At 42.4% G+C, this 22,445-nt stretch overlaps 1 protein-coding gene across 4 annotated transcripts in view; it reads left to right on the top strand.

Annotated features, from left to right (window-relative positions):
- The window catches only part of NR6A1 (nuclear receptor subfamily 6 group A member 1), an 83,639-nt gene that overhangs the window by 4,547 nt on the left and 56,647 nt on the right, over positions 1-22,445 (top strand). For 3 of the 4 annotated variants that reach the window (XM_061476609.1, XM_061476611.1, XM_061476608.1), the window contains exon 2: positions 11,600-11,659. The exons of the other annotated variant lie outside the window; for it this stretch is intronic. In XM_061476609.1, coding sequence (XP_061332593.1) covers positions 11,600-11,659 — 60 coding nt within the window. The remainder of the gene's footprint in view (positions 1-11,599; positions 11,660-22,445) is intronic. 4 annotated transcript variants of the gene reach the window in all.

Below are 22,445 nucleotides of genomic sequence, written 5' to 3'. Positions count from 1 at the left end.
ACTGGGGCTTTGGTTTAAGGTGGGTAACTGTTCAGCTGAGGTCTTGGCTTATTTTGCAGTAGAATGTAAGCTCAGGGCTTGGTTTATTTAAGGTTGATGTTTTTCAGTCTCAGTTCAGCACAGGCATTGCTCAGCCTGCACCGAGTGGTTTGGGTACTAAAAGAACTTGGTTTTACTCTCTGCATATGACTGCCTTACTCATGGGAGTATCTCGGACATGTTGTGATATTTTGTGTGCTTATATCCAGGAGAGGGTTTTCTCAACACAGAAGCATCCAGCTTCTTCCAAGCAGGCTCTGTCAAGGTGGTATTCTTCATCCAGAGACTGGGAAATGCTTTCTCTCTCTCATAGAATCAAATAGGTTGGAAAAGACCTTAAAGATCATCAAGTCCAACTGTTACCCCAGGACTGCCAAGTCCACCACTAAACCAAGTCACTAAAGGCAAACTGATCTCCCCTCATGGCTGCCCCCATGATCTTCACTCACAGCCACCCCTCATCTGCCTCGCATAGTGGCCCTCACTGTATAGTGGTCTCCCCTCATGGTCTCCCCTCACACCCCAAGGCCTCCCCTGTTCTCCACTCACAACTTCCCCTCACGATCTCCCGCCATAGCCACCCCTGCTCTCCCCTCACGATCTCCCGCCATAGCCGCCCCTGCTCTCCCCTCACGATCTCCCGCCATAGCCACCCCTGCTCTCCCCTCACGATCTCCCGCCATAGCCACCCCTGCTCTCCCCTCACGATCTCCCGCCATGGCTGCCCCTGCTCTCCCCTCATGATCTCCCGCCATGGCTGCCCCTGCTCTCCCCTCACGATCTCCCGCCATAGCCACGCCTGCTCTCCCCTCACGGTCTCCCGCCATGGCCGCCCCTTTCTCCGTCTCAGCTACAGCTGGGCTGTACCTGCCACTGCAGTTCCATACCGGTTTGTCAGCACACCGACATATTTACTTAAAGCATCTCTATGATGCTCACGCAGGCTTGAGTCTTTTCTACACACAGCAAAGCTGGAACTGGTAGCAGGAAGAGCTTTTCCTGGTGGTACCGGTTGGAATTCCAGCAGTAGAGCTCTGGTGTTGTGACCCTCTCCTGCAGTCCTGTGGTGGAACGCTGATTCAGGTACCTTTTTTGTGGTGTCAGACTAATCAACTCGAACACTCATACAAACTAACTGGTATTTTATGAACGGCAGTGTCTGAGTTTGAAATGAGAAGGCTGTGCTAACTGTAAGATGCTTGGAGACGCGCAGGACGCTGTGGTGGGTTTCTGTTGCTGGCACAGATCCAGTATGCAGACTGGGAATTTGTAGCTTGGTCTCCTCATTGCTGCCTTGTTAAAAGCCCTTAGTTGGTGTTTGGCAGCCAGAATGCTCTCCTAAGCTTTAGAGGTTGATGGGATTTTCCCTCAAAAGTGTGCATGTGTGTCTAAGAGAAACCCAAGCTCCCACCAGAATGGGTCTTTTTCCATTTCAGTTACAAAATGGAAGAGAACTGAAGAAGGCTGCATTTGGTGCAGGAGTTTGCTGCAGCAGCAAGCTAATGGTGTAGTTACTCACTGCCTCCTGCTTTGCTTACTGTCTTTGTGAAGCTTTTGTAGCCCGCTTGTGTTTTCCTGCATACCTGTGACGTGCTGCATGGGGCTGTCACCTTAACACTTGAGCTGACCTTTAGCGTTTCACTTTGATTTACATAGGGCCTCTGCTCAGTGAACTGTCCCTATCACAGGATGATATCCATAAAAATGACACTTCCTTGTCTTGAAAAAAATCCTTGGGCCCATTGGAGACATGTGAAAAGGACACCCAGCAGGAAGAGAGGCCCATGGCTTCAAATATTCATCAATCATTTTCCTGGCACCAGGAAACCAATCAACTCTTCTAAGGGGTAGAGTGTAATCAATCACCCAATGTGGGAAACGGGGATCAGTGGCCCTACCAAAAATGTTCCTTCATGTTGATAGAAGGAAAAAGTGTTGTGTTTGTACTTAGTCCCTGGTAGTAACTTCGACCCTTGCTATAATGGATTCTGTCTTCTGTGAAAGACAGTCTGTGAAGAAAACTGATGTTGTACAGGCAACTTAAGCTTGACCTAAAGATTTTTGTTTCCAGTGATGTTGAGCTATGTTTTGGTTGGAGATTTCTTTCCTTTACCTTTCTGTAGCTGATGGGTGATGGGTTTGTTTCCTGCTCCCAAACCTCTGTGTTCTGTGAGTGGCTAGGACAGCAGCACGATGGTTTTATTTAGAGAACCAGAATTTCAATTTTGCACTTTCTTCATGAAACAACTGAAGTTTGAAATGGCTTCTATTGCAAACTGCTCAAAATACAGGTATATGGGTTGCCCAACAATTAGTAGTTGTCAACATCTGGGATATTTTATTGTAGCAAATGGATAGGGGTTATTTGAATTCTTCTAGTAAGATGCTATAAATTGCAACAAGAGAGTTGTCTGTAATTTTGTTCTCTCTGTGGAAACCTCTGCAATGGCTGTTGCATAAGAAATGTCACAATATTTATGGCAAAATAATTGGCAAGTAGATTGCTAGAATTCCTTCCCTAGGAAAACACTTCTTGACAGGAAATAAAAGGCATTGAGCTAATGGTCTGGCTTGGCATTGCTCTGCTGATGCCTGATGTGAGTGTGGCTTGAGTAGCTGTGGGTGATCACAGAGGCAGTGCTACTCCTAGGTTGGCTGCTGGCTTGCAGAAGTGTTTCTGGGTGCTGCTGCTGGTGATGCTTTCTGCTCTAATGTGTTTAGTGGGGGGTGACACTGATTTGGCTGCATGGTTCATGTGCTGTGTCTGTCTGTCTTGTTATCAATAGCTACAGACGTTTGGAACAAGTGCTGTAACTTTAAAATGGCCAGCCTCTTCTGTCCTGGCTTCACGGAAAAGGTGTCAGGACTTCAGCGGCTTGCGTCAAACATGAAGTGCATTTTCCTGGCATATAGTAGTTTTCTGCAAAACACCTTTGGAACAACACTTACTGTTCCAGTGCAGCCTGTATCTGCCAAGGAGGAGCATTTCTAACCCTTAAAACTTGAGAAATGCTGTATCAGAAATATTGTTAAGTTTTCGGATTTTTTAAATCCTGATGTTTAATACACGTCTTTAAATGACATGCTGGGGTGGTTTATTGGGCATAGCAAGTCTCAGAGCATGTGGATGTATCTGGCAGGTGCCAGAGGTGAGCCAGCACACCCTGGTATGATAGCCTCAAGTATTGAAAGTAGTTGGTCCGCAACACATGTGCGTAACAGTTAATGAATGAGATTGCCAGCTGCTCTTAAATGCTTAGGACAAACCCCTCAAATCCTGGTTAGTAATTAAAAGCTTTGAAATGACCTTGAATCTAAAGCTGTCTTGAAGTAAATTTATAACTTCTCTCCGTTGCAAATGTGGCTGGGTACAACAGTGTACTGTGCTGTTCAGTGAAATATTTCATGGCAGCCTTGGATGAACACTGAAGAGCAGAAACAATCAGCATGCCGCTGAGGCACAAAATGGCCATGTGGAATGGTTGTAAGTACACCTCTAAATAAAGAATAGTTAAAAAATAGAATGTATTTCTACACATAGAAATAACCAAAGGACAGAACTGCATGCTCACACCAAATGCCTGGGAAATGTATTTTTCTTTTAGATACTTACTGTAATAGCTTACCCTACTTAAATACCCAGATGGATTTCACATTAATATCTGTTTTTAAAAAACAAACTCCCTTTTTTCACAGTCAGTGAAGGTACAGAGTTACTTGTCCTTTTGTAAGTGTATGAATTTAAACAGCTTCAGCTCTACTGCCAAGAGAGTACCATTAGTGTTGCTCTGAAAGGGTGCCCTTCGAACTCTGCAGCTTTCTGATAGAGCTGGTGATAATCTGTAAGGTTTTTTTAGTTCAGTGCTAGTCTGGTCTAAAATGAGGTTGAAACCCTCTTTCTTGGACTCTTTTTGAGCTATTGCTGTTTGGGTAAAACCTTGATTATTAGGAATTTTAAAGTTTTTCCTGTAAAAGTTGTCCTGTTTGTCAGTAAAAGGAGGGTAACACCCTGCAACTCAAAATGGTAAACTGCTAAGGGTAAGCCATAATGTACACACCAATCTTTTTCCTGTATCTAGGAAGTTTATTCACGTAAGTATCCATAGCTTAAAAACAGAGGGTTTGCATGAACCAAACTTAAATGAAATCTGGAGTGAAGTGTGCAAAAAGCTTCAGTGTAGGTGTTCCTGGGCTTGCTTTGCGCAGCCTGCCCCTCACCAGTGCACTGGGGCAGTGCTACAGCCAGTCTCATTCCCTCCACTAAAGAGCAGGTCACACAGGGATTCTTTTTTCTCTTTGGTAGAGTAAGATGTTTTCAAGCTTGGACACGGTTTGTGGTTGGGGCGCAGTAGGCTCGTGCTCAAATGACAAGCCTTACCCCACACCGCTGGCCAAGCAGAACGCGGCCATCTGTGAAACATGACAGTGATGAACAGCAGGGAGTGCTTAGGTGGGAGTGTTCTCATTCTGATTTCTAGAGTGATTAATTTCTAATTAACATACAAGGTAAGAACTCGAGAGTCCCTGGTTCGTAAGTATGAAGATGTCAAGTGCTGTTGAGACAGCTGCCAGAGAAATATTATCAGAACAAATGGGGGCTGTGGTGGCCTTCTGCCCTGCACTTCACAGTGCAAGTTTGGCAAGCACTGCAGGAGTGGAATAAGTGAAGGGAGGTTAAACACTGCTGGAAGCTGGCAAAGCTGCTGGGTGCTTATCTGCTGCTTTTTTTCATTGATTTTTTTTTTTTTTAAATGCTTCTTTATTCAGTGGACATGTCTGAACTGAAACTATGCCAGTTGTCTGCAGTGACTTGTCCTAGTCTTTGTTTAAAGCTGAGCACACAGTCAGGGAACAAAGTGTGACTATATATTCTTGAGGATGTATACATAGCACTCAGTTGCCATGCCTGTGTCTTGTCCTGCCTTGGCTGCATGGTCTGAAGCATAGAATAGCCTTGCAGAGAGGGAGCAGTGCTGATAGCACTGAGTGATGCCTTCCTGAGGATTGCTGTACTGTACAGATGCTGCAACACCCACCTGCAGAGCGACAGGAATACATTCCTGATGGGTCTTATCACAGGAATTAAAAATTAAGCTACAACTTTAAAAGCATGTTAATATTTGTTGTGACTCTAAGCAGCTGAAGTGTAGTCTCCTTGTGCTGAGAGGCTTTGCAGATGAGCATGCTACAGTTTGGGTAGCTGGAAGACTCACATGGATCCACACACAGATACAATGGAGTACTAAATCTCTTTCCTCATCCCTGTGCAAGACTCTAGCATCAGTCTGAATAGCCCCTCAAATGAAATGTTGCCTGACTTCTTTTAATTTGACTCACAGCTCATTGAAATCACTGACATTCTGTAGTGCTTGTTTTGCGCATGGTGAGGCTTTCAGGAGAGAGCACAAGCGCCTTACCACAAACAGTAGCTCCTTGGCATCAGTGATTTGGTTTAGAGTGGCTCACAGGTGAAGTATGTACAGTTCAGCTTTGGGCCTGGCTGTGCTCTCTTGTTGGAGCACACGCTCCTGTTTACTGCTGGGGAGATGGGTGAAGAGAGGTGGCTCAGCCTGTCCAGTGAGGGGTGGGCAAAGGCTGCATCTGGAGGATGGCAGTCTGCTCATGAGCAGGGGCTTGCTTTCATGAAGTGAGTGGTGAACAAGCTGTATGCATGTGCAGAAGAGAAAGATACTGATAAACTTCACTTCTCCAGCTGTCAGCACAGTGGGAGATGACTTACTGATGAGTTAATACATGTAAGATGGAGTTTTGCTGCTGCATAATAAGAAATCGAATGCTAAATCACAGCTACTGGATATTTACCCTGGTTTTGAAAAAAATATATAAACTGCTGATCTTTAAACATTTGTGTTTGCTTACCTAGCAGACTGCTCAGCTTCAAAAGGAAGAATAGAAATAGATTTTCCCTTGGAGATGTATACTTTAGAATTATAAAAACTTGTAATCATGTCTTAAAACCTGAGATTCAAAAAGGCAAAATTGTACATTACCTTTTAATGGAAACTAGCAAATCTCCTGTATTGTTTTTACAAAGTTAAACTAGAATTAAAATTTCAGATTGTTCTTCAGAACAAAAGTGCATACTGAGTTCACTCCAAAATTATTATCCCATTGAGAAGAATGGGAGCTTCCTTTAAAAATACCGTTGTTTGGTTTTTTCCCCTGTATTTAAGGTAATTTTCTAGTACAAGTAGAGACAAATAGCCATAAATAACCAAATAATAGGAATGATGTTTCTGTCCTGAAAAACCTTTTCTACCTGATAAACAGTTTCTGATGTCCTTTTTAAGATGCTTAGGTGTGTGCTACCACAATTAAAAGCTAGTAAGAGATGTGGCATCCTGCAAAATGTGATTATAGCAGTAGACAGATGTGGCTGGAATGAGCCCCAAAGAGAAAGGGAAGTGTTTCTGGAATTGCAAGCAGCTGGCGCTAATACGGTTTGCAAACATGGTAGATGCTATGCAGAGAGGTAGGTGGGGAGAAGGAATCAAGTTTCCCTTGATTCTTGCCTCTATGTAATCCCCATCCCTGGGAGGCCTAATGCTCAATGTAAGCTTTTCACTCCAACAAACCCCAAGATACTGGCATTGGTAAGGCTGAAAGGGAAGTACTCAATGAAGCTGGAAGGCTGTAGATCACTGAATTTCATGAGTAAGGTGCTTGAAACAACAATAGAAGGAGGCTTTCTTCAGTGTAATTATTTTTCTAAAAAGCTTTGCTGTTTGTGCACTTCAGTTTTCTGTAGCCTCAGAGTCTAAAATAAGATGCAAAATTTATATGGGCCTCCTTAAAGGATCAAGCTGGCTTGAGAACAGCTCTAATGAACCTTGCTGTTAGCGAGCTGTGGCTCCTCCATCTCCATCACCCGTGTTACAGAATTGCTGCCTGCTGACTCTCCTGGTGAAGATGTCAGCAATGGTCAGCTTTCAGGAAGGGCACTGGGATCTGTTTCAGAAAACACAGGCAGCTTCTGGAAATCTAGCCCATAACATATGTGGTAAAGCTGATACCACACAACACGCATCTCCTTTCTGCTTTGATTTTTCGTGTCTCAGGAGGCATTTCAGGAATCCTGTGACTTTTGATGGCATCAATAAATCAGATACCATGCTGACAGAATTTTACTGGAATGTAAACAGGCATTTAAACTAACAATGTCTGTATAGTGTTTATTGAGGAATACAGTGCAGGTACAGCTCTTTAATTATGTGAAATATACTATGTTATGAATGTTTCATTTCAGTGATGCTGGTAAGCAGGAGCTGTGATTGATTTAAATTCTTTTCATTAACATAGAAAATATGTATGAGATGACCTTACTTCCCACTCCTCTTTCCAAACAGTGTGTGTTTTCAGTGCTGAGACAAGAAGCCCTACCCGATGTAGGGGAAAGGGGAGGAATGTCTCTGTATAGTAAAATTTAGCTGATAAGGGATAATGAATTACCTTTAACTCAGCTCTGCTGAATAGTAGCTGATCTGGGAAACTGCAGGCTGGTCAGCCTCCTCTCAGTCCCTGGGAACAGTATGGAACAAATCCTCATGAAGGATGTTTCCAGGCACTTGAGGGACACAGAGGTAATTGGGAACATTCACTGTGGGTTTTCCAAGGGGAGATCATGCCTGACCAACCTCATTCCTTCTGTGATGAAATGACTGGATCCCTGGATGAAGAGAGAGCAATTTTCTCAACCCAGGCTTTTGACACAGTCTCCCCTGACCAAGCTGATCCAGCCTTGAAATTAGGTCTGCTTCCACTGCAAAGCTCAACTAGATGAGCTCCAGAGATGCCTTCCAACCTGAATTAGTCAATGATAACAAACTATAGTTCTATTGAAAGGTGTTAGGGATGTTGTTGCCTTATCTTACTTGGAAGTTCCGATGCTTCAGTTTCAGCTTTTGGAGGAAGTAGTCTATAATCATCCTATGTTACATCCTATGTTACATTAGCTGCATTTTTTTTTTTTTAACATGGATATTTCAGAAAGTCTTTACTAAAAAGTTATCCAACTTACTGAGATTTTGCTATGCAAATGTCCTTCTGTTTGCAACCCCACGAGCACCACTGCAGATTTACCAAACAGATCCATGTGTGTGATTGATCTCCAGCAGGCAAGCAGCTGGTCAGAAGCAGTGGAAGATGATGCAACTCGCTGAATCAGCATGTTCTGCCTTCTTTGATCTCGGGTGTCCCTGCGTTTGCTCAGGGGACCATGTTTTACCTACTGTACACTTCCTGTGTACAAGATGACAAACCTTTGGGGAGGGGGTACCAAAACTCAGGTATCTTCAAAGTCCAATGTTATGTCACAGGTTCAGGCTAAGTTCATTTCTAGGAGTAGCCCATATACCCTTCAATTAGCATAAACAGGGACAAGGGCAGTCAAAGGTCAAAAGAAGTTCAAAATAGCATAACCTTTTTTTGCCAGTGTTCCCAAATGTTCCTAATGCTGCAAAGTTCCCCAAGCTGTCCTTGCCATCATGTTTACTAGACAATTGTAAAAGTCAAAGAACAAGGCCTGGCTTGAGCCAAGGGAAGTCAGAAATCGAGTGGTTGAGAATAGCTAGCATTGTTGCTTGAAACAGGAGAAATAATTGATTTATGTTATGGTGGCCAATTAGGCTGTAAAGTGAAAAACTCTTAAAGAAACCCTGTGGCTTCAAGGGAGCTTTTTGCTCTGATTTCTGCTCAGCAAATAGGGGTACCCCAATAAAGGTCATCAGCTCCATGAGCTAAATTATTAATTCCTTTCATGCCACTCTGGGCTTGTAAATAGTATATAATACAAGAAAACAATTGGCACTGTTCACTTACTGGGCAGAGGAGAGGTCAGAGGGTAAATAGCTGTATTGGCAGCAGCTGTTCTTCATAGCTCAGCAGACTTTTGTTCTTTTCATCTTTTGGAGCAAACCAGTTCCCAAAATCTTGGCTGGTTGTTATCCATATCTCCTCTCCCCTTGCAGAATTGTTTAGGAGCTTAATGTGTTGCATATAATTATGAAGATAGAAAGGGCTGGAGGGAAGGGTGAGGGGTTATGGACAAGAGAACAAACCCAGCATTGCCATGTTTCATAAAGAGCTGTTTAAAATCTGCTTATTCAAGGCCAGTTGTATATAAAAGCACAAATAATGCTACTTTATCTTCTGGTATTGTAGGCTTGCCATGTTCCATGCTCATGCAGTCTGCGTTTACGGCATCATTTGATTTACAGCAGCACTTGACAGGACACTGAGGCAATTCTGTAACTTCAAACTTGAACAACCAGACAGCTGTGACTGCAGCGTTCGCCTTGGTGAACACATTAGAAATAGTAATTAAAATATACAATTTCAGGCATGAACTAAAATTATCCTTTCCAAGTATAGCTGGGAAATAGACTTCTGTTACTTACACCCTTTAGCATGGTGTTACAGTGAACAGTCTAAAACTACAGGACTTAGATAATTTTACAGTGGCTTTCTAAATGCTCACCGCTCAAATTTCTCTTCAGAAGGCACAAGCGTTACTCAGATGCTTTTTGAATGATACTTGATAAACTATTCCAGATGTTTGCAGGTGTAGCTTACTACCCATCGTGGCTGCTACTCACACAATGGCTTCTTAAGCGCTGCTGCTGCTGGCAGCCGGCTCCGTGCCATCTGGCTGGCTTGCTGGGCAGTTGACCTCTTCTTGCCAGAGAGCAGCAGGTAACCTTTAAATGACCATCTGCTAATCTGTTACTTCAACCTTTCTGAAAGCTGAGTTGTGCTTAATACTGATACTTACACAGGCTAAATCCTATCATTTTCAGCAGAATAGAAGTAACTACTGCTGCCCTTTTAGCGTTATTTTGGCTATATGTGAAAGCATATGTAGCTTTAAATAGGAAAAAATATAAAACTCTTTCCAGGTGTCTGAAATTGCTATACTGCACATGATGTATGCATTTTACTAATAAAAATGTGGACAGTGTATAACCTGTTATCTCTTCTGGAGGGCTAGCATTTCCTACATTAGGGAGACTATAGTGTCAAGGTGGAAAATAGGAAGATAGAAAACCAGTTGTTTTTTTTTTTTCTCCAAGCATACCAGAGACCTGTAAAGTATATTCTAGTGTGACTGTTGGAAATGCAGCTTTCTGAACACTGGTACGAGATCTGTGAGGAAGAGCCAAGTGAGATTATACATTAGTGTGTGAATGTCCTAGGCAGTAAATATCTTGAATTCAATGGAGATTAGGACAGGAATAACTCAACATTTCTCAATAAATCTGCGCTTGTGTTTGTTGCTGTTCTTAACTGTGGCTGGTGTTTAATATGTGAAATTAAAGCTGCTAGCTTTGTGTAGCAACACTGAGTAGGCTCCTAAGCAAAGCGCTTACTAGCAGTGGCAGGAAAGCATGGCAGGAGGATTAAGTTAGTGTAAGCATGGTTCTGTGTCTGCTCTTCACATTCTGTAAAGCTGGTCTGCTAAAGTGTTTACATTTGTTTGTGGTTTTGTCTAATTGGAGCAGAACTTTGCACTTTTCAGTGTAAACAGTGGTCTTCAGGGAGCTGCCTGCTGCTGGATAAATGGGAATTGTAAGAATGTGGAGCGTGGGATTTGTAAGAATGTGGAGCGTGGGATTTGGACTGACAGCAAACCCTGGCTGTGGGCTGAAGTTATGCTTCTGGGACTGCGTTCTGTGGTTGGGAATGTAAACTTGTAGTATGCATTTACTGGGTCTTAAAGCTAACTGAGAATCATACAATATGTAATTATGTGGTACAAACTAGCATCAAAATGATGGAGATGGAGACTGATTTGTTTGACTTGGATGTTTATGGTGATGTGCTAAGAGTGAACGTGGTTATTTGAGAGGTCAAGCCCCAAATAATCTATCTTTGTTTTACTTAATCTTGGGTTAAAACTGTCCCTGTTACTGGAAGATGGTTCTTTCCTGGTTTAGGTCCTGGAAAAGCGGACCCTTTCCCAAATGCAGAGGGTCTCTGGCATTTGGTTCAGATCACATTTTGAATTTGGGGGTTTTCATTGACAAAACACAGGAAAGTAGTTCTGTTTCTTCTTTCAGCTTTTGGAGCATCTTAAAGATGCTTGTTTGTGATACTGCTCCACATCAAATGCCAGCATTTTGCATGCCTTCAGAAGGGTGTTTCTCTTCCTATCAGGAACCTTTTGAAGATGTGAGATCATCATGTCCTTTCATTCCACAGTAATGCTCTGCTTACAAGGTGATACTGTATACAGTTTAAACCTGATGTAATTCAGAATTTTTGTGCTGAAAATGGTTCTGAATTGCTATTGGCAATCTTAAGTTGCAATGCTTTGAGAATATCACTGCTTGGAGAAGGGAGATCTGCAGATAACTTGTATGAGAGAGAAATACCTTAAAAGAGGGAAGGACGATGCTGTTAAAAATTAACTGCTTCTCAAAGCAGCTTCCTCAGGTGATCAAAGACATGCATAATGAATTTACATGTAAATGGAAGTTTTCAGAATGAAAGACTCCTTGGTGATATGCACATCACAACTGTCTCATTTTCACTTTCCCATTAGCTACAGATGTGGAGCAGATGAGTTCCTCCTCTCCTGTCCTTCCTATGAACTCCATGGGCAGTAAGTACCCTTTTCTTGCCACCTGTGATGAGGTGGAATTTTTAATTGATATAAAGACAGATGTGAATTCATGGTTGATACTTTGACAAGTTTTAGAGCTAATGCTTATTCATGGAGGTGGGAGTCCCATATTTGACAGCTGATCACATCTTTCTCACAGAAGTAGTGAAGGCCAGGTCTATACATTACTGTTTACACCAGCATATGTAGGTCGCAGGTGATCTTTGCCACCAGGGTTGTATTGGTGAAAGCTGTAACATCATAGATGCCTGTATGGTAGTGATAGGAACACCTGAGGTGCTGATAAATTACATTGACATGAAAGTATCTATATGAAGTGTTTCAATATTATGCTTGGAAATGTGTAGCCTGGAATTTCTCATGGAACTGAAAGCAGTTGATGAAATCCTCTTCAATTTCACTGGCTTTCTGGGCCTGTAACTTCTCGAGGCTTTGAAAATCTGAGCTGTTGGACACCTAAAACAATGAATTCAGAATTCTTAATACTCCATCTAGTGGTATTTGCTGAGGGACCAAACGTATTTTGTCGATTACAATCCACTAGATGGCAACAAGTCCTTGCTGGACTTGTGGAAGTTACAGGCGTAAATACAAGACAACTGTTTGTAACAGAGGGATGAGCTCTGTGCAAATTTCTCATTTAAAGCAACTTTTCATGCCATCTTTTTGGAAGTCTTCTGCACGTTACAAAGGTGGCAGACGATTAACTGACAGCTTATTTTAAAAACCATGTTCAGATGTTCAAAACTGCTAAAAGCCTGCCAGAGCCGGGACACTGTCCCTTCCCTGTGTCATGCTGACGGACTCGCACTTAAAGCTGCAGAGAACTGTGGTTCCTCTACAGTGGGAATATACGGTTCCTTCCTTTATGATGAGAATAGTCATATGGAATGAATGTATAGCAGTTTTTGAGTTGTAAACACAGACATGTGCTTGTTGATCAATAAAGCCCACTTTTGTAGGCATCTGTCTAGGTTTTCATGTGGGTGATGACTTTTCTATGGAAGCAGATAATTTCACATGCATATGTAGAGTAATTAAGTTGCCATTTAGACACATGTATAGTTTATGAAGGTATTGGATAATACTCTGTTGAATCATGGTAACCTGACACAGCTCAGATTTACTGCATTCAGGCCTCTTGTGCATTAAAAGGTACTAAAACAGAACTATATTTTCCACAGCATTCTCACATTGGGATGTATTTGCCAAGTGCTAAAAGCAAGGCTAACATGAACTGAATAACCCTCTTTTTCCCCTTGGTAATTGTTTGTTATTGCTAGTCGGAATTTGTCTAGCTCCAGCTTTCATGTCTGTTATTTTTTGCTAAACTGAAAAAAATGCTTGTCAAACTTCTGAAGATATTTTATATAAACTTTTGATAAACTAAATAAACTGAGCTCCTTGAGTTCTTTTGACGTCTTCCTGTCTTTTGATCCACCTTCAGTGCTGGTGGGTAGAGAGAGCTGCAGCAGCCGTCGTGTGGGTGTGCTGGTGACTGCTGGGGTCCTGCCACATGGTCCGAGTGCCGGGTGGACAACTGAGCAGCCTTGGAGTGCTGCAGTGAGTGTGGCTATCGCTGGGTGTTGATACATGAGCCCTGGCAATTCCTGCGGGGGCAGTTCCGATCCTGTCCAGCTTCTGTAGCAGCAGCACTGGATGCGCTGGTGCTCAGTGAGATCCTGGTGTGTTCAGTTTGGCCAAGGTCTGGGGCAGGTGGTTCTGCCGGGTGGTGATCTCTGGTAGGGAGCCAACAGTTGGTGCCAGAAACATCTGAAACTTCCCAAGCATGGATTTTGAAAACCTCTGAACATGTCTCTGGAGCTGTCCTCCCCTGGAAGATTTTTCCCTTGCTAATTACCAAACATGATTAAAGCAAAGAACTTGAGGATTTTCACAGCAGTAGAAAACTGAATTCTTAGGATTATTTGTGCATCCAAAGCATTTGAGGTCTGCAGAGCACATGCTTAAGCCTTTTGCTTGTCATGCATTAACAAACAGGGGGATGGTACCTTTACTGTAGTTTTTCCTGTTTGTCTGAAATGTCTTATTCGGAGTAATTGCAGTGAATTATTTTCACATCTCACTGTAGTGAAGATGAACACCTCTTGCGTTTTCTTTTGTGTTTCCATATGGGTGTATATGGGGAAAACCAGTTGGCTGAAATGTCTGTTTAAAATAGTAACACAAATGCTTTCTTGTGCCTCATGTGAGATGACACTGGTAAAAACCAGTCCAAGCTGTGCACTCTCACTTGTGAATGAGCCTGTCTGTGGCAGCCATCCCCGGCACTGTTGCTTCACTTCCTCCTGCGCAAAGCTTTTCCATCCAGAGTCTTTTCCACTGTAACTGCAGCTTGCCCTGCCCACCACAGCTCCTGCAACAGCATTTTGTATCATTGCAAATATTCTGCTTTGCCCCCTCCTATTCTTATCACCATCAATCTGAAGCTCCACAACTTCAGTCCTTTCTCATCTCTTGCTGATCACTTCATAGGGCTCAGTGCTGCTCCATAGCTTGTCTTACTCAGGAGGAAGTTTAATTTCCTATAACCAGGTAAAGCTATAGGCTTGCACTTTACTGAAAGTAGAGATTTACCAAAAGACTATGTAGTTAAGTGTGACTTTATTGAGTTATGTGATCAACTGCTCTGCCCCTGCTTTGCCCCTTTGAAAATCCCAGTGCAATACTTAAGAATTACATCATGCTTTAATGCTCAGTTTAACCTGGGCTAAAGATCACTGCAAGCCATCTAAACTTTTAGGTGGGGCACGGCTGGGCTTCTAGGGAGAAGGATGCAACAGCAGAGGAGATACCAAGGAGCACATCACAATGCAGAGTCCAGTGTGGTGTAAAATCCTTCACGAGTAAGTCATGAGAATAAGGTGGCTTGGGAGCAGAGACTTGGGGAATCTGAGGGGAAAGGGACAGAAGAAAGAGGCAATTGTTTTCATCCATCACCCTCTGAAATGTGACCCCTTCCTTCCCAGGCCAGGAAGGTTCTCATTTGGTGGTAATGGGATGGTTTTGCTGTGTCATGCTGGGTGCTGTGAAGGCTTATAATGATGCTGTCCATGGCTCTATTGCTATCACTTATGTGCTGTAAAATGAAGAATTAAGTGATTGGGTGGCTGAAACACGAGCACTGAAATGTGGTGAGGGCTACAATCTCATGAACATCTTCAATACTGAAGCGCATTCTCTCTGTGTTTCTGACATTTTTCTGATACAAATGTGCTTTAATTTCAGGAATAGCTGCCATAGTAGCAGCTCACTGTCATCTCTCAGCTTCTAAAGATAGTTAAAAATACTGGGATGGATGGAGATGACTTGGCTGGAGGTGCTTGTGGAATATAACCTCTGAGAGGAGTGGAGAAACTATTCTGGTGTGTTGCGTTTGCAGGTCCATTTTGCTGTGTCACTGGGGGTAGGTTTTGAGGGTTAGGAGGAAGAAAGATGTTAAGAAAGTCACTGGGAGCCAATACCACAAGCTGTGGTGGAAGTTGGACACATAATGTTAAATCTTCTAGTATGAATGAGAAATACTTTACTTGTGCAAACTTAGTAACTTCAAATTCTCTTAAAACCCCCAAACAAGAAACCCAAACCACAACAAGAATACACCTAGTGCAAGATACTGTTTTTAATGCGCTTCAGTAAGCAGTGCAGAAGACTTGTACAGAAATGCAGGAGATCTTTCTTGCACTGCTGCTGGAGCTCGTAGAATACTGAAATGAAGAGGAGCTTGTTATCACAAAACAAGGTGCCTGGAAAGAAGCAGCTGGATGACGTGTCCTGAATGTCTTTGGTGGTGGAGCCCTAGACCTGCTTCATGCAGTTACTGGCAGGCAGAGCTTGAATGCAGCACTGTTTCAGCAAGATTCACTTCTCTTGCAGGAAAGATGCACTGAGGTGTATGAGTGCGCAGTCTCTCCGGTAGCTGGTCCGCAGTTTGCATTCATTGATCAGTGAGTTGATAGGAATTAAAACCCACCGACAGCAATGAATGTTGATTGCAGCCATTAGATGCTGAAGTTGTGTAGCACTGCTACTGTGTTTTCCCATGGAATAGTCCATATTGCAGCCTTCTTGATCTCAGAACATAAAACTTTTACAGGACTTAAAATCTTGGTGACTTCTGGCCAAGTACACTTTCACAGACAGAATAGTAGAAAAACATTTTCATTTAGAAACTATGTTTAAAACATGATATAAATCACCTTTGTTTTTCTAAAGGTGATTTATTTTGCTTGGTTTATTCCACTTATACTACAGATTCTTGCAGTCAGGAATATGTTTTGTAGTTTATATGGTTCTTGAATCTGTGTACCCCAAGGGCTTGAAAATGGGTGATGCTTCCCTATCCTTGCATATACCCTCTATAAAAATCTCAAGCAGCACATTGTTCTCCAGCTCACTGAGGATTGGGCCTCTTGCCAGAAGTATTCACATTACACTAGTATGAGAGACATCCTGCTTGAAAGCATTTAGCATGCCCTCATTGAGTCTAGTTCTTGGCTATCAAAAGAACATCACCACCATCATGTTCACTGAGGTATCACAAGTGGCTTATTGCTTTGAGAACTGTTTCAGACAGCTAAGTTGTGTGGTTCAGGATTTTTAGACCTTCTTTATGGTAGGAAGGCCCTGATTGTGTATGTAACTATCACCTGAACTACCTTCTACTGGCATATGTTTTGGGAAAAGCCTGTTTTGGTATTTTAATGCTGCTAGGTCATGATATGAGCATATAAAGGTGTAAAGCTGGCTTGAAGGGAACAGCCTTAACTTTTAAAAGCCTGTGCTTTGTCTTGGTCCTGACACAGGTACCTATTTTAAGTGCTGCCTACCTGTGACCATATAAAGAAGTAATATTATGTAAGATCTCTTTTATAGCAGCCCAAGACAACATTTCCTGGCACATGCATAGAGTCTTTTTGTTCATTTATGGGTTCTCCAGTGCCTGTGCCTTCACTGTTGAGAAGGCGTGAGCTACTAGAGCCTGCTGCATGCAGTCCCATGTCCCATCACCCAGATGGGGTGGAAAAGGGTACATGTAGATGCTGCTGAGGTGCCTGTGCATTGGGCTTTCTGTTGCTTTGAAAGGAAGGACGTTTTCCTGGTTGCAAAGCGACAGCCTGAGTCGTGGGAGCAGCTGGACCTTGCTGGGAGGGATCCGGTCCTCGGCCAGTGTTCCCGGTGAGCAGCTGCTGAAATCGAGCGCAGGTTCCTGTGAGCAAATGAACTGACATTCCAAAGCTTTTTCCAGTGAAGCTCAAGTTGCCAGCCCAAATGGAAAGGAGGTTTCCCTCCTGATCTGGCCTGTATTCTGCTATTTTGAACATACACCATGCTCAGATTTGTTTCCAAGTATACCATATGGCGTGGATACATTACTGCTTTTGTGCTGCCCATACAAAACCTTCCATTACTCTTAGATACTTTGTTTTACAGAAATTCTGCGACAGTATAGCCTTTTTTTTTTTTTAAGAAAACAAATATTTCTTATGCACCAATTCATTTTTGAAGAAAGCAGAACTGGAAAAACTCAACCTCTGTAGTTCTTAATATAATCTGTAAATCATGACCTGTTAATGGCAACCATATGTGAAAAACTATGAAGGCTCAAGCTTTCCATTTAACAGAGGGGTTGTGATAAACCTCAAGGTACAGTCAACGGTCGATGGTTTTTTCTAGTTCTCAAACTCACCGACAGCGTTGAATGTTCACTGAAGCTATCCAAAGATGGTTGTATACATGCGCTGTACATATTTTCCATGCATATGTTTTCCATAGACTAGGAGTGGAAACACTGCTGAGGACTGCACATTCTTTATTGTAAAGTCTTAAACTGCAAGTATTTTAATTACAAAATGGAACCATGAGGGCTAATGAATTGCAGAAGTGTAACAGTTATGGATGCTAAGTTGGCTTAGTGTTTCTTCAAACAGCTTTGAATATCTGAATTGCGGTGTGGAAAAGCCTTCCTGTGGATGTGTTCTAAACAGCTACACTAAAGGTGTTTGGAATGTTTCAGATTTCCTTATAAAGTTCAATTGGAAAAAGAGGGCGGACACCCATAACTGTAAACCAACAAAAGTGATAACAGAGGGATCTGCTTCCTACTGGAGTACATAATGTCTGTATTCCTGCAGTGCCTATCCCTTCTCTTCTTGATGAAAGCACAAATGGGCATCACTGAGCCAACAATGAGTCTGTATGCCATGTGCAAGTTTACAGAGGCACTTTCTGTTCAGCGTCAGAGTCCTCCATTCCCTGTAGTGGAGACCAAGCAGCCTGGTGTTCTGGGATGCACAAAGTGAACCATTGCCTGAGGAGTCTTTCTGATCCTCTCATCACTTTCAATACGATCTAGAACATTACTGGAGCAGCTTAAGTGCAAGTTGTAAACTGAACACATAAATGTCTGGTGAGAATTGTATTAGCTTTCCCTGAAAAGTGGAAAAAGGGGGTTATTCTCTTTAAACCTCTACCTTGCCTCTGTCCAATTATCTTCTCTCTTTCCACCTGGCTTGCAAATAATTCCTCTCTCTCAAACCATGCAGCTCATTTGTTAAAAATGAAATCTGTTGCCATATCTGAAATAACTTTGCTGTGAGTGAAGTGGACCCTGCAGGGTTATGGGGCAATTTATCACTTAAAACTCTGGAGACTTGCTTTTAATTCAGAGTGTTTTCTCTTGCCACAGGGACTGTTAAGTGTCCCTCTGAATATCCTGAGCTGTTATATGTAACTTAACGGCACATGTATTGTCTAATAAAGTACTTGAAACAACTTACTATACTAAGCTGTTAGAGAGATGAGCTTGCTCTGAGAATACAGTTTGTAGTCTGTGCCTAAATGGACTGATTAGATACTGTTAAATATCAACTCATACTGAAAATCAAAAGAATTCTCTGAAAATTAGTCTCACCTTTTTCTTGCCGTCTTTTTGGTGTATGAGCTGGTGGAGAGAACAAAGAAAACTTGAATTAATAACAAGTGATGCTCAGCCTCAAGTGTTAAGCTTCAGTGTGAAGGGTGACTACATATGGGAGGTGTAACATAAATCAAGGGAACCAAGTTCAAGTCAAGCATGAAATTCTTGTTTTAACAAACCAAAACAGTGTGTTTATATTTAAACTACCTTGTGAGAGAGGCTTTTTCCTCAGCTCACTATTTCTTCTTCCTTTTGTACCCCTGCTGACCTTCGACTTAGTAACTTTCATCTTCTCATCTCACAATTGGAGAGCTTGAATTTCTTAATGGGAAAACCAAACCATACATGTTATTTCTATATCCTGGCTGCTCATTCCCTCTTGCAAAGTTCAAAGCACTCCAGCAGCTAGATTTTCGGTCTTATTCCTAAATGATAAAATAATTCTCTGCATACTGTAACTGGGCAGTTTATGCAAGGCTTGGGACAGACAAAAATGAAATCTTTATAACTGTTCTGTGGTTGGAAGTTTTGCCCCCAGAACTGCACATAAAATCAGTGTTCTCTTTTCACTCTCCACATCCTTTCTCTGTCTTGTGTGTGTAGATACATACATACATATGTATACATCTATATAGTGTAAGGAAACTTAAAGAGTTACCCTTTTGCAGCAAGAGTCGTCTGAAAACTATAGTAGTGGGTGATACCAGCATGGAGATACGATTTCTCTTCCACGTAGTCCTAGCACTTTCTCTTCTTGTTGCTCAAGTGACTGCTTGTGTCTTACCACAAAATAGGGCACGTCAATTTTCATCTATTTTCTACCCTGTTTTCCTTCCCTACTGAAATATCTTTATGCTTAATGGAAGCCTCGACAGTGGGGAGCAAAGCACCCGTGACAGTTTTAAGCAGGGTGAGTGCAGGGCAGTTGGAAAAGCCCGTGCTGAGTGACTGCTGGCCAAGTTACTGTATAGGACCTTCTGTTCACTCTTTTGCTTTAGCATGGCAGATGTTGCTGTTACTCTGTGGCAGGCTTAGTTTGGTCTGACACATCCCAGAATTTATCTGTACTGAGTCTTCAACATACTTTCCTGTCAGACTTCTTTTGCCTAGAAAGCACTGAAACCAGCCCATAGTTGACAGTTGCCACCTCAATTGTTATTGCTTATTCTCTATGGAAAAAGCATCAAGTGGACCTGATACCCCCCTTAGATGCTGAAGCCATCAACCATGGGACATGGGTCTCTGAGAACCTGAGTCCATTAGCTCTGTATGTGGAATGCCTTAGAAATCAGAATGCTGCGAGGTCATCAGTGTAACGGTGGGAATCAGGGAGGGAACAGATTGCTGAAGCAGAATTTTACAATGGAAAAGTGTTTTCTTTGTGGATGTAAACGACCTCAGCAGTGTAAGCATGTAAATATACCTTGAGACAACAGGGAGACAAGAGCATGTAATTGCTGGCAGTAATTTTAGTTCTTGCTGCTGTTTCACTGAAATTTGGGTGAGTGTTTAAGTAGCAATGCCATGGTGAAACACTCCAAATTCATCCATCTTCTACAATTAGCACTGGAGCTTTTTAACCGTTCAAGAGCTTGGACTAGAAAAGTCTTGGGACTACATGAAATCAAGGGACAAAGCTACTACTCTGAACCATTTGCCCTTTTAGAATGTAGTGCTGCGATCATGATGCTACTGAGAATAAATGCAGACCTCTGCTGGGACCTGAGAGAAATGATGTTAATACTGGTTTCCAGTGATTTATGGAGGACTTCATCAAGTTCTTTTGATCTCATTTTGAGTTGACAAGCCTGCTTGTGGGTGCAGCATACCCTGGACTTTTGCAAGGTGTTTGACTTAATACCATATGACAACTTAAACTGGTATAATACAAATTTGCTGTGGCAAATGTTAAAAAGATTTAGAAATGACAAATGGGTAGGTCTCAGTGCAGTTCTGAGTGGGAACCTGATCAAGCTGGCACACTCTTAAGAGTGACTATTTGCTGTGTCCTAAAACATTGCTGTTACTGGCCTGGGAGAAACGCTGTATCAGATGTTAGCAGGTCTTGGGGTTTTTTACACAGAAAAGTGACACAAATGTGGATCTCTAGATAAATCAAGCATAAATGAATGTTCTGGCAAAGGGAAATGCAAAGTTACATGTCTGGGAACAAGGCATATAGCCCATGTGTGAACATAAAGGACTCCACTGCACGAAACGGCACTTGCTGTGGTAGATAATTAACTGCATGTGTGTGCACAATCTGACTTTTACTACTGTGCAAACAATGAATTATTGAATAGGAATAGAGGCTGTTGCATCTGCGTTTAGTTCTGTAACTGCAGAAATGATCCTCTGTCCAGTTCTGGTACAGGCCGCCCCAAAGATATCACTGTGCTGAGCAGCTTTCTGAAAAGATCAGTGGAGAGCAATTAAATAATCAGACTGTCACCAGTGAAATACAGTTCTCTGAAGCAAACCAGTGAAGGTTAGAGAGTTTCATCCTGTCTGTTCATACCTTCACCTGCACAAATGAGCCAGCTAAAGCACAGCAACGCTGCCTTGGGCTTGGCAATGGCTCTGGTTTGTAGGGGGATGCAGAACATCAAAGATGGGCTTTAGCAGGGAAAAATGGTTTGACTTGCTCTTCAGAAACTTGATGTGTGAGCTTCTGCTTCAAGACCATATGGAGGAGTGGAAAGCTTTTTGTACTACAGGGAGGCAATCTGTAACAAAACAAATTATATTCTCATTCTTGGAAAATACTGAACTAAGTCTCAGGATGTGATTTTAGCAGAAAAGTAAAATCACTTTGGTTTTAATTCTTCTGCCAAACATGATAATATTTTTGAATAAGGCATTTATGAATGAGCTACTCTGGATGTTCTTGACATCCCAGGTTGAGTAATCAGAAGCTCTCAGGGTTTTTTTAAGCACTTTACTGAACTCTTTCCAAGCCACTGAAATAGTGAAATAGCTGTACTTTTTAATCAAAACTTGTTTTACCTTCCTAGGACACATACATGAGCTCTCAGAATCACCCCCTCCATCCCTTGTTACCTGCTAAAGCAAGTATTTGTCAAATGTGCTTTGCAAAGGGAAGCTGGGGGCTGGAAGACATTACCATGGTCAGAAGCTTCCTTGCTGACCTACTTACACAGGACTTATCACACTGGATTAGGCTCCAGCTCGCTATCCTGTCTCCAAAGTTGGTTTTGTGTAAGGTGAAGGGCTCGGATATGCCACGTCTGCCTCCTCACCAAACTTCCCAAAGGACTCGGTACAATTTCACCCTGTCAAACTGGGGAGGAATTAAGGAGCTGCTTCAGGACCCTGACTGCTTTCCCATGCCTCAAGGGATAAGCGGACCCAGCAGGGATGTGCTTTGGAGCTGCCTTTATGAGCTGTTTGTACCTGCAGCATACATGGAACAAAAATGATGTCAGCCCAGGATGTCTTAATAACAGTGTATCTTCATCTCACTGCACATAACTTTACGGATTATCTTTGCTGGGGGAAAAAAACCTACCCTGACATTTGGGACCACTACTGAAGTGCAGCTGTTGGCTGCAATCAATAAAGCAGTTCTGATTCTAAAATAAAACCAAACCAGTGGCTAATGGGTGTTTAGACAAGGATACAAGGAGGAGAAACTTGCGTATTTCCTACTGATCATCCCCTGCCTTCCAGACACTTTTCAACACTGAGACTTCTGGAGACAGGCTTCTGTGCACTCAGTAACCATGAAAGCATATTTCTTTCATGAATTTGCACAGCTTCCCTGTGAACTTTTATCCCCCATATTTTAAGTTAATAATATTTGTT

This window comes from Pezoporus flaviventris, unplaced genomic scaffold (assembly GCF_033815535.1).
Source record: "Pezoporus flaviventris isolate CSIRO_AGI_PZ_B2104156 unplaced genomic scaffold, CSIRO_AGI_Pfla_v1 ptg000097l, whole genome shotgun sequence".
NCBI classification, from domain to species: Eukaryota; Metazoa; Chordata; class Aves; order Psittaciformes; family Psittacidae; genus Pezoporus; species Pezoporus flaviventris.
This window is presented reverse-complemented; position numbering and strand designations above follow the sequence as displayed.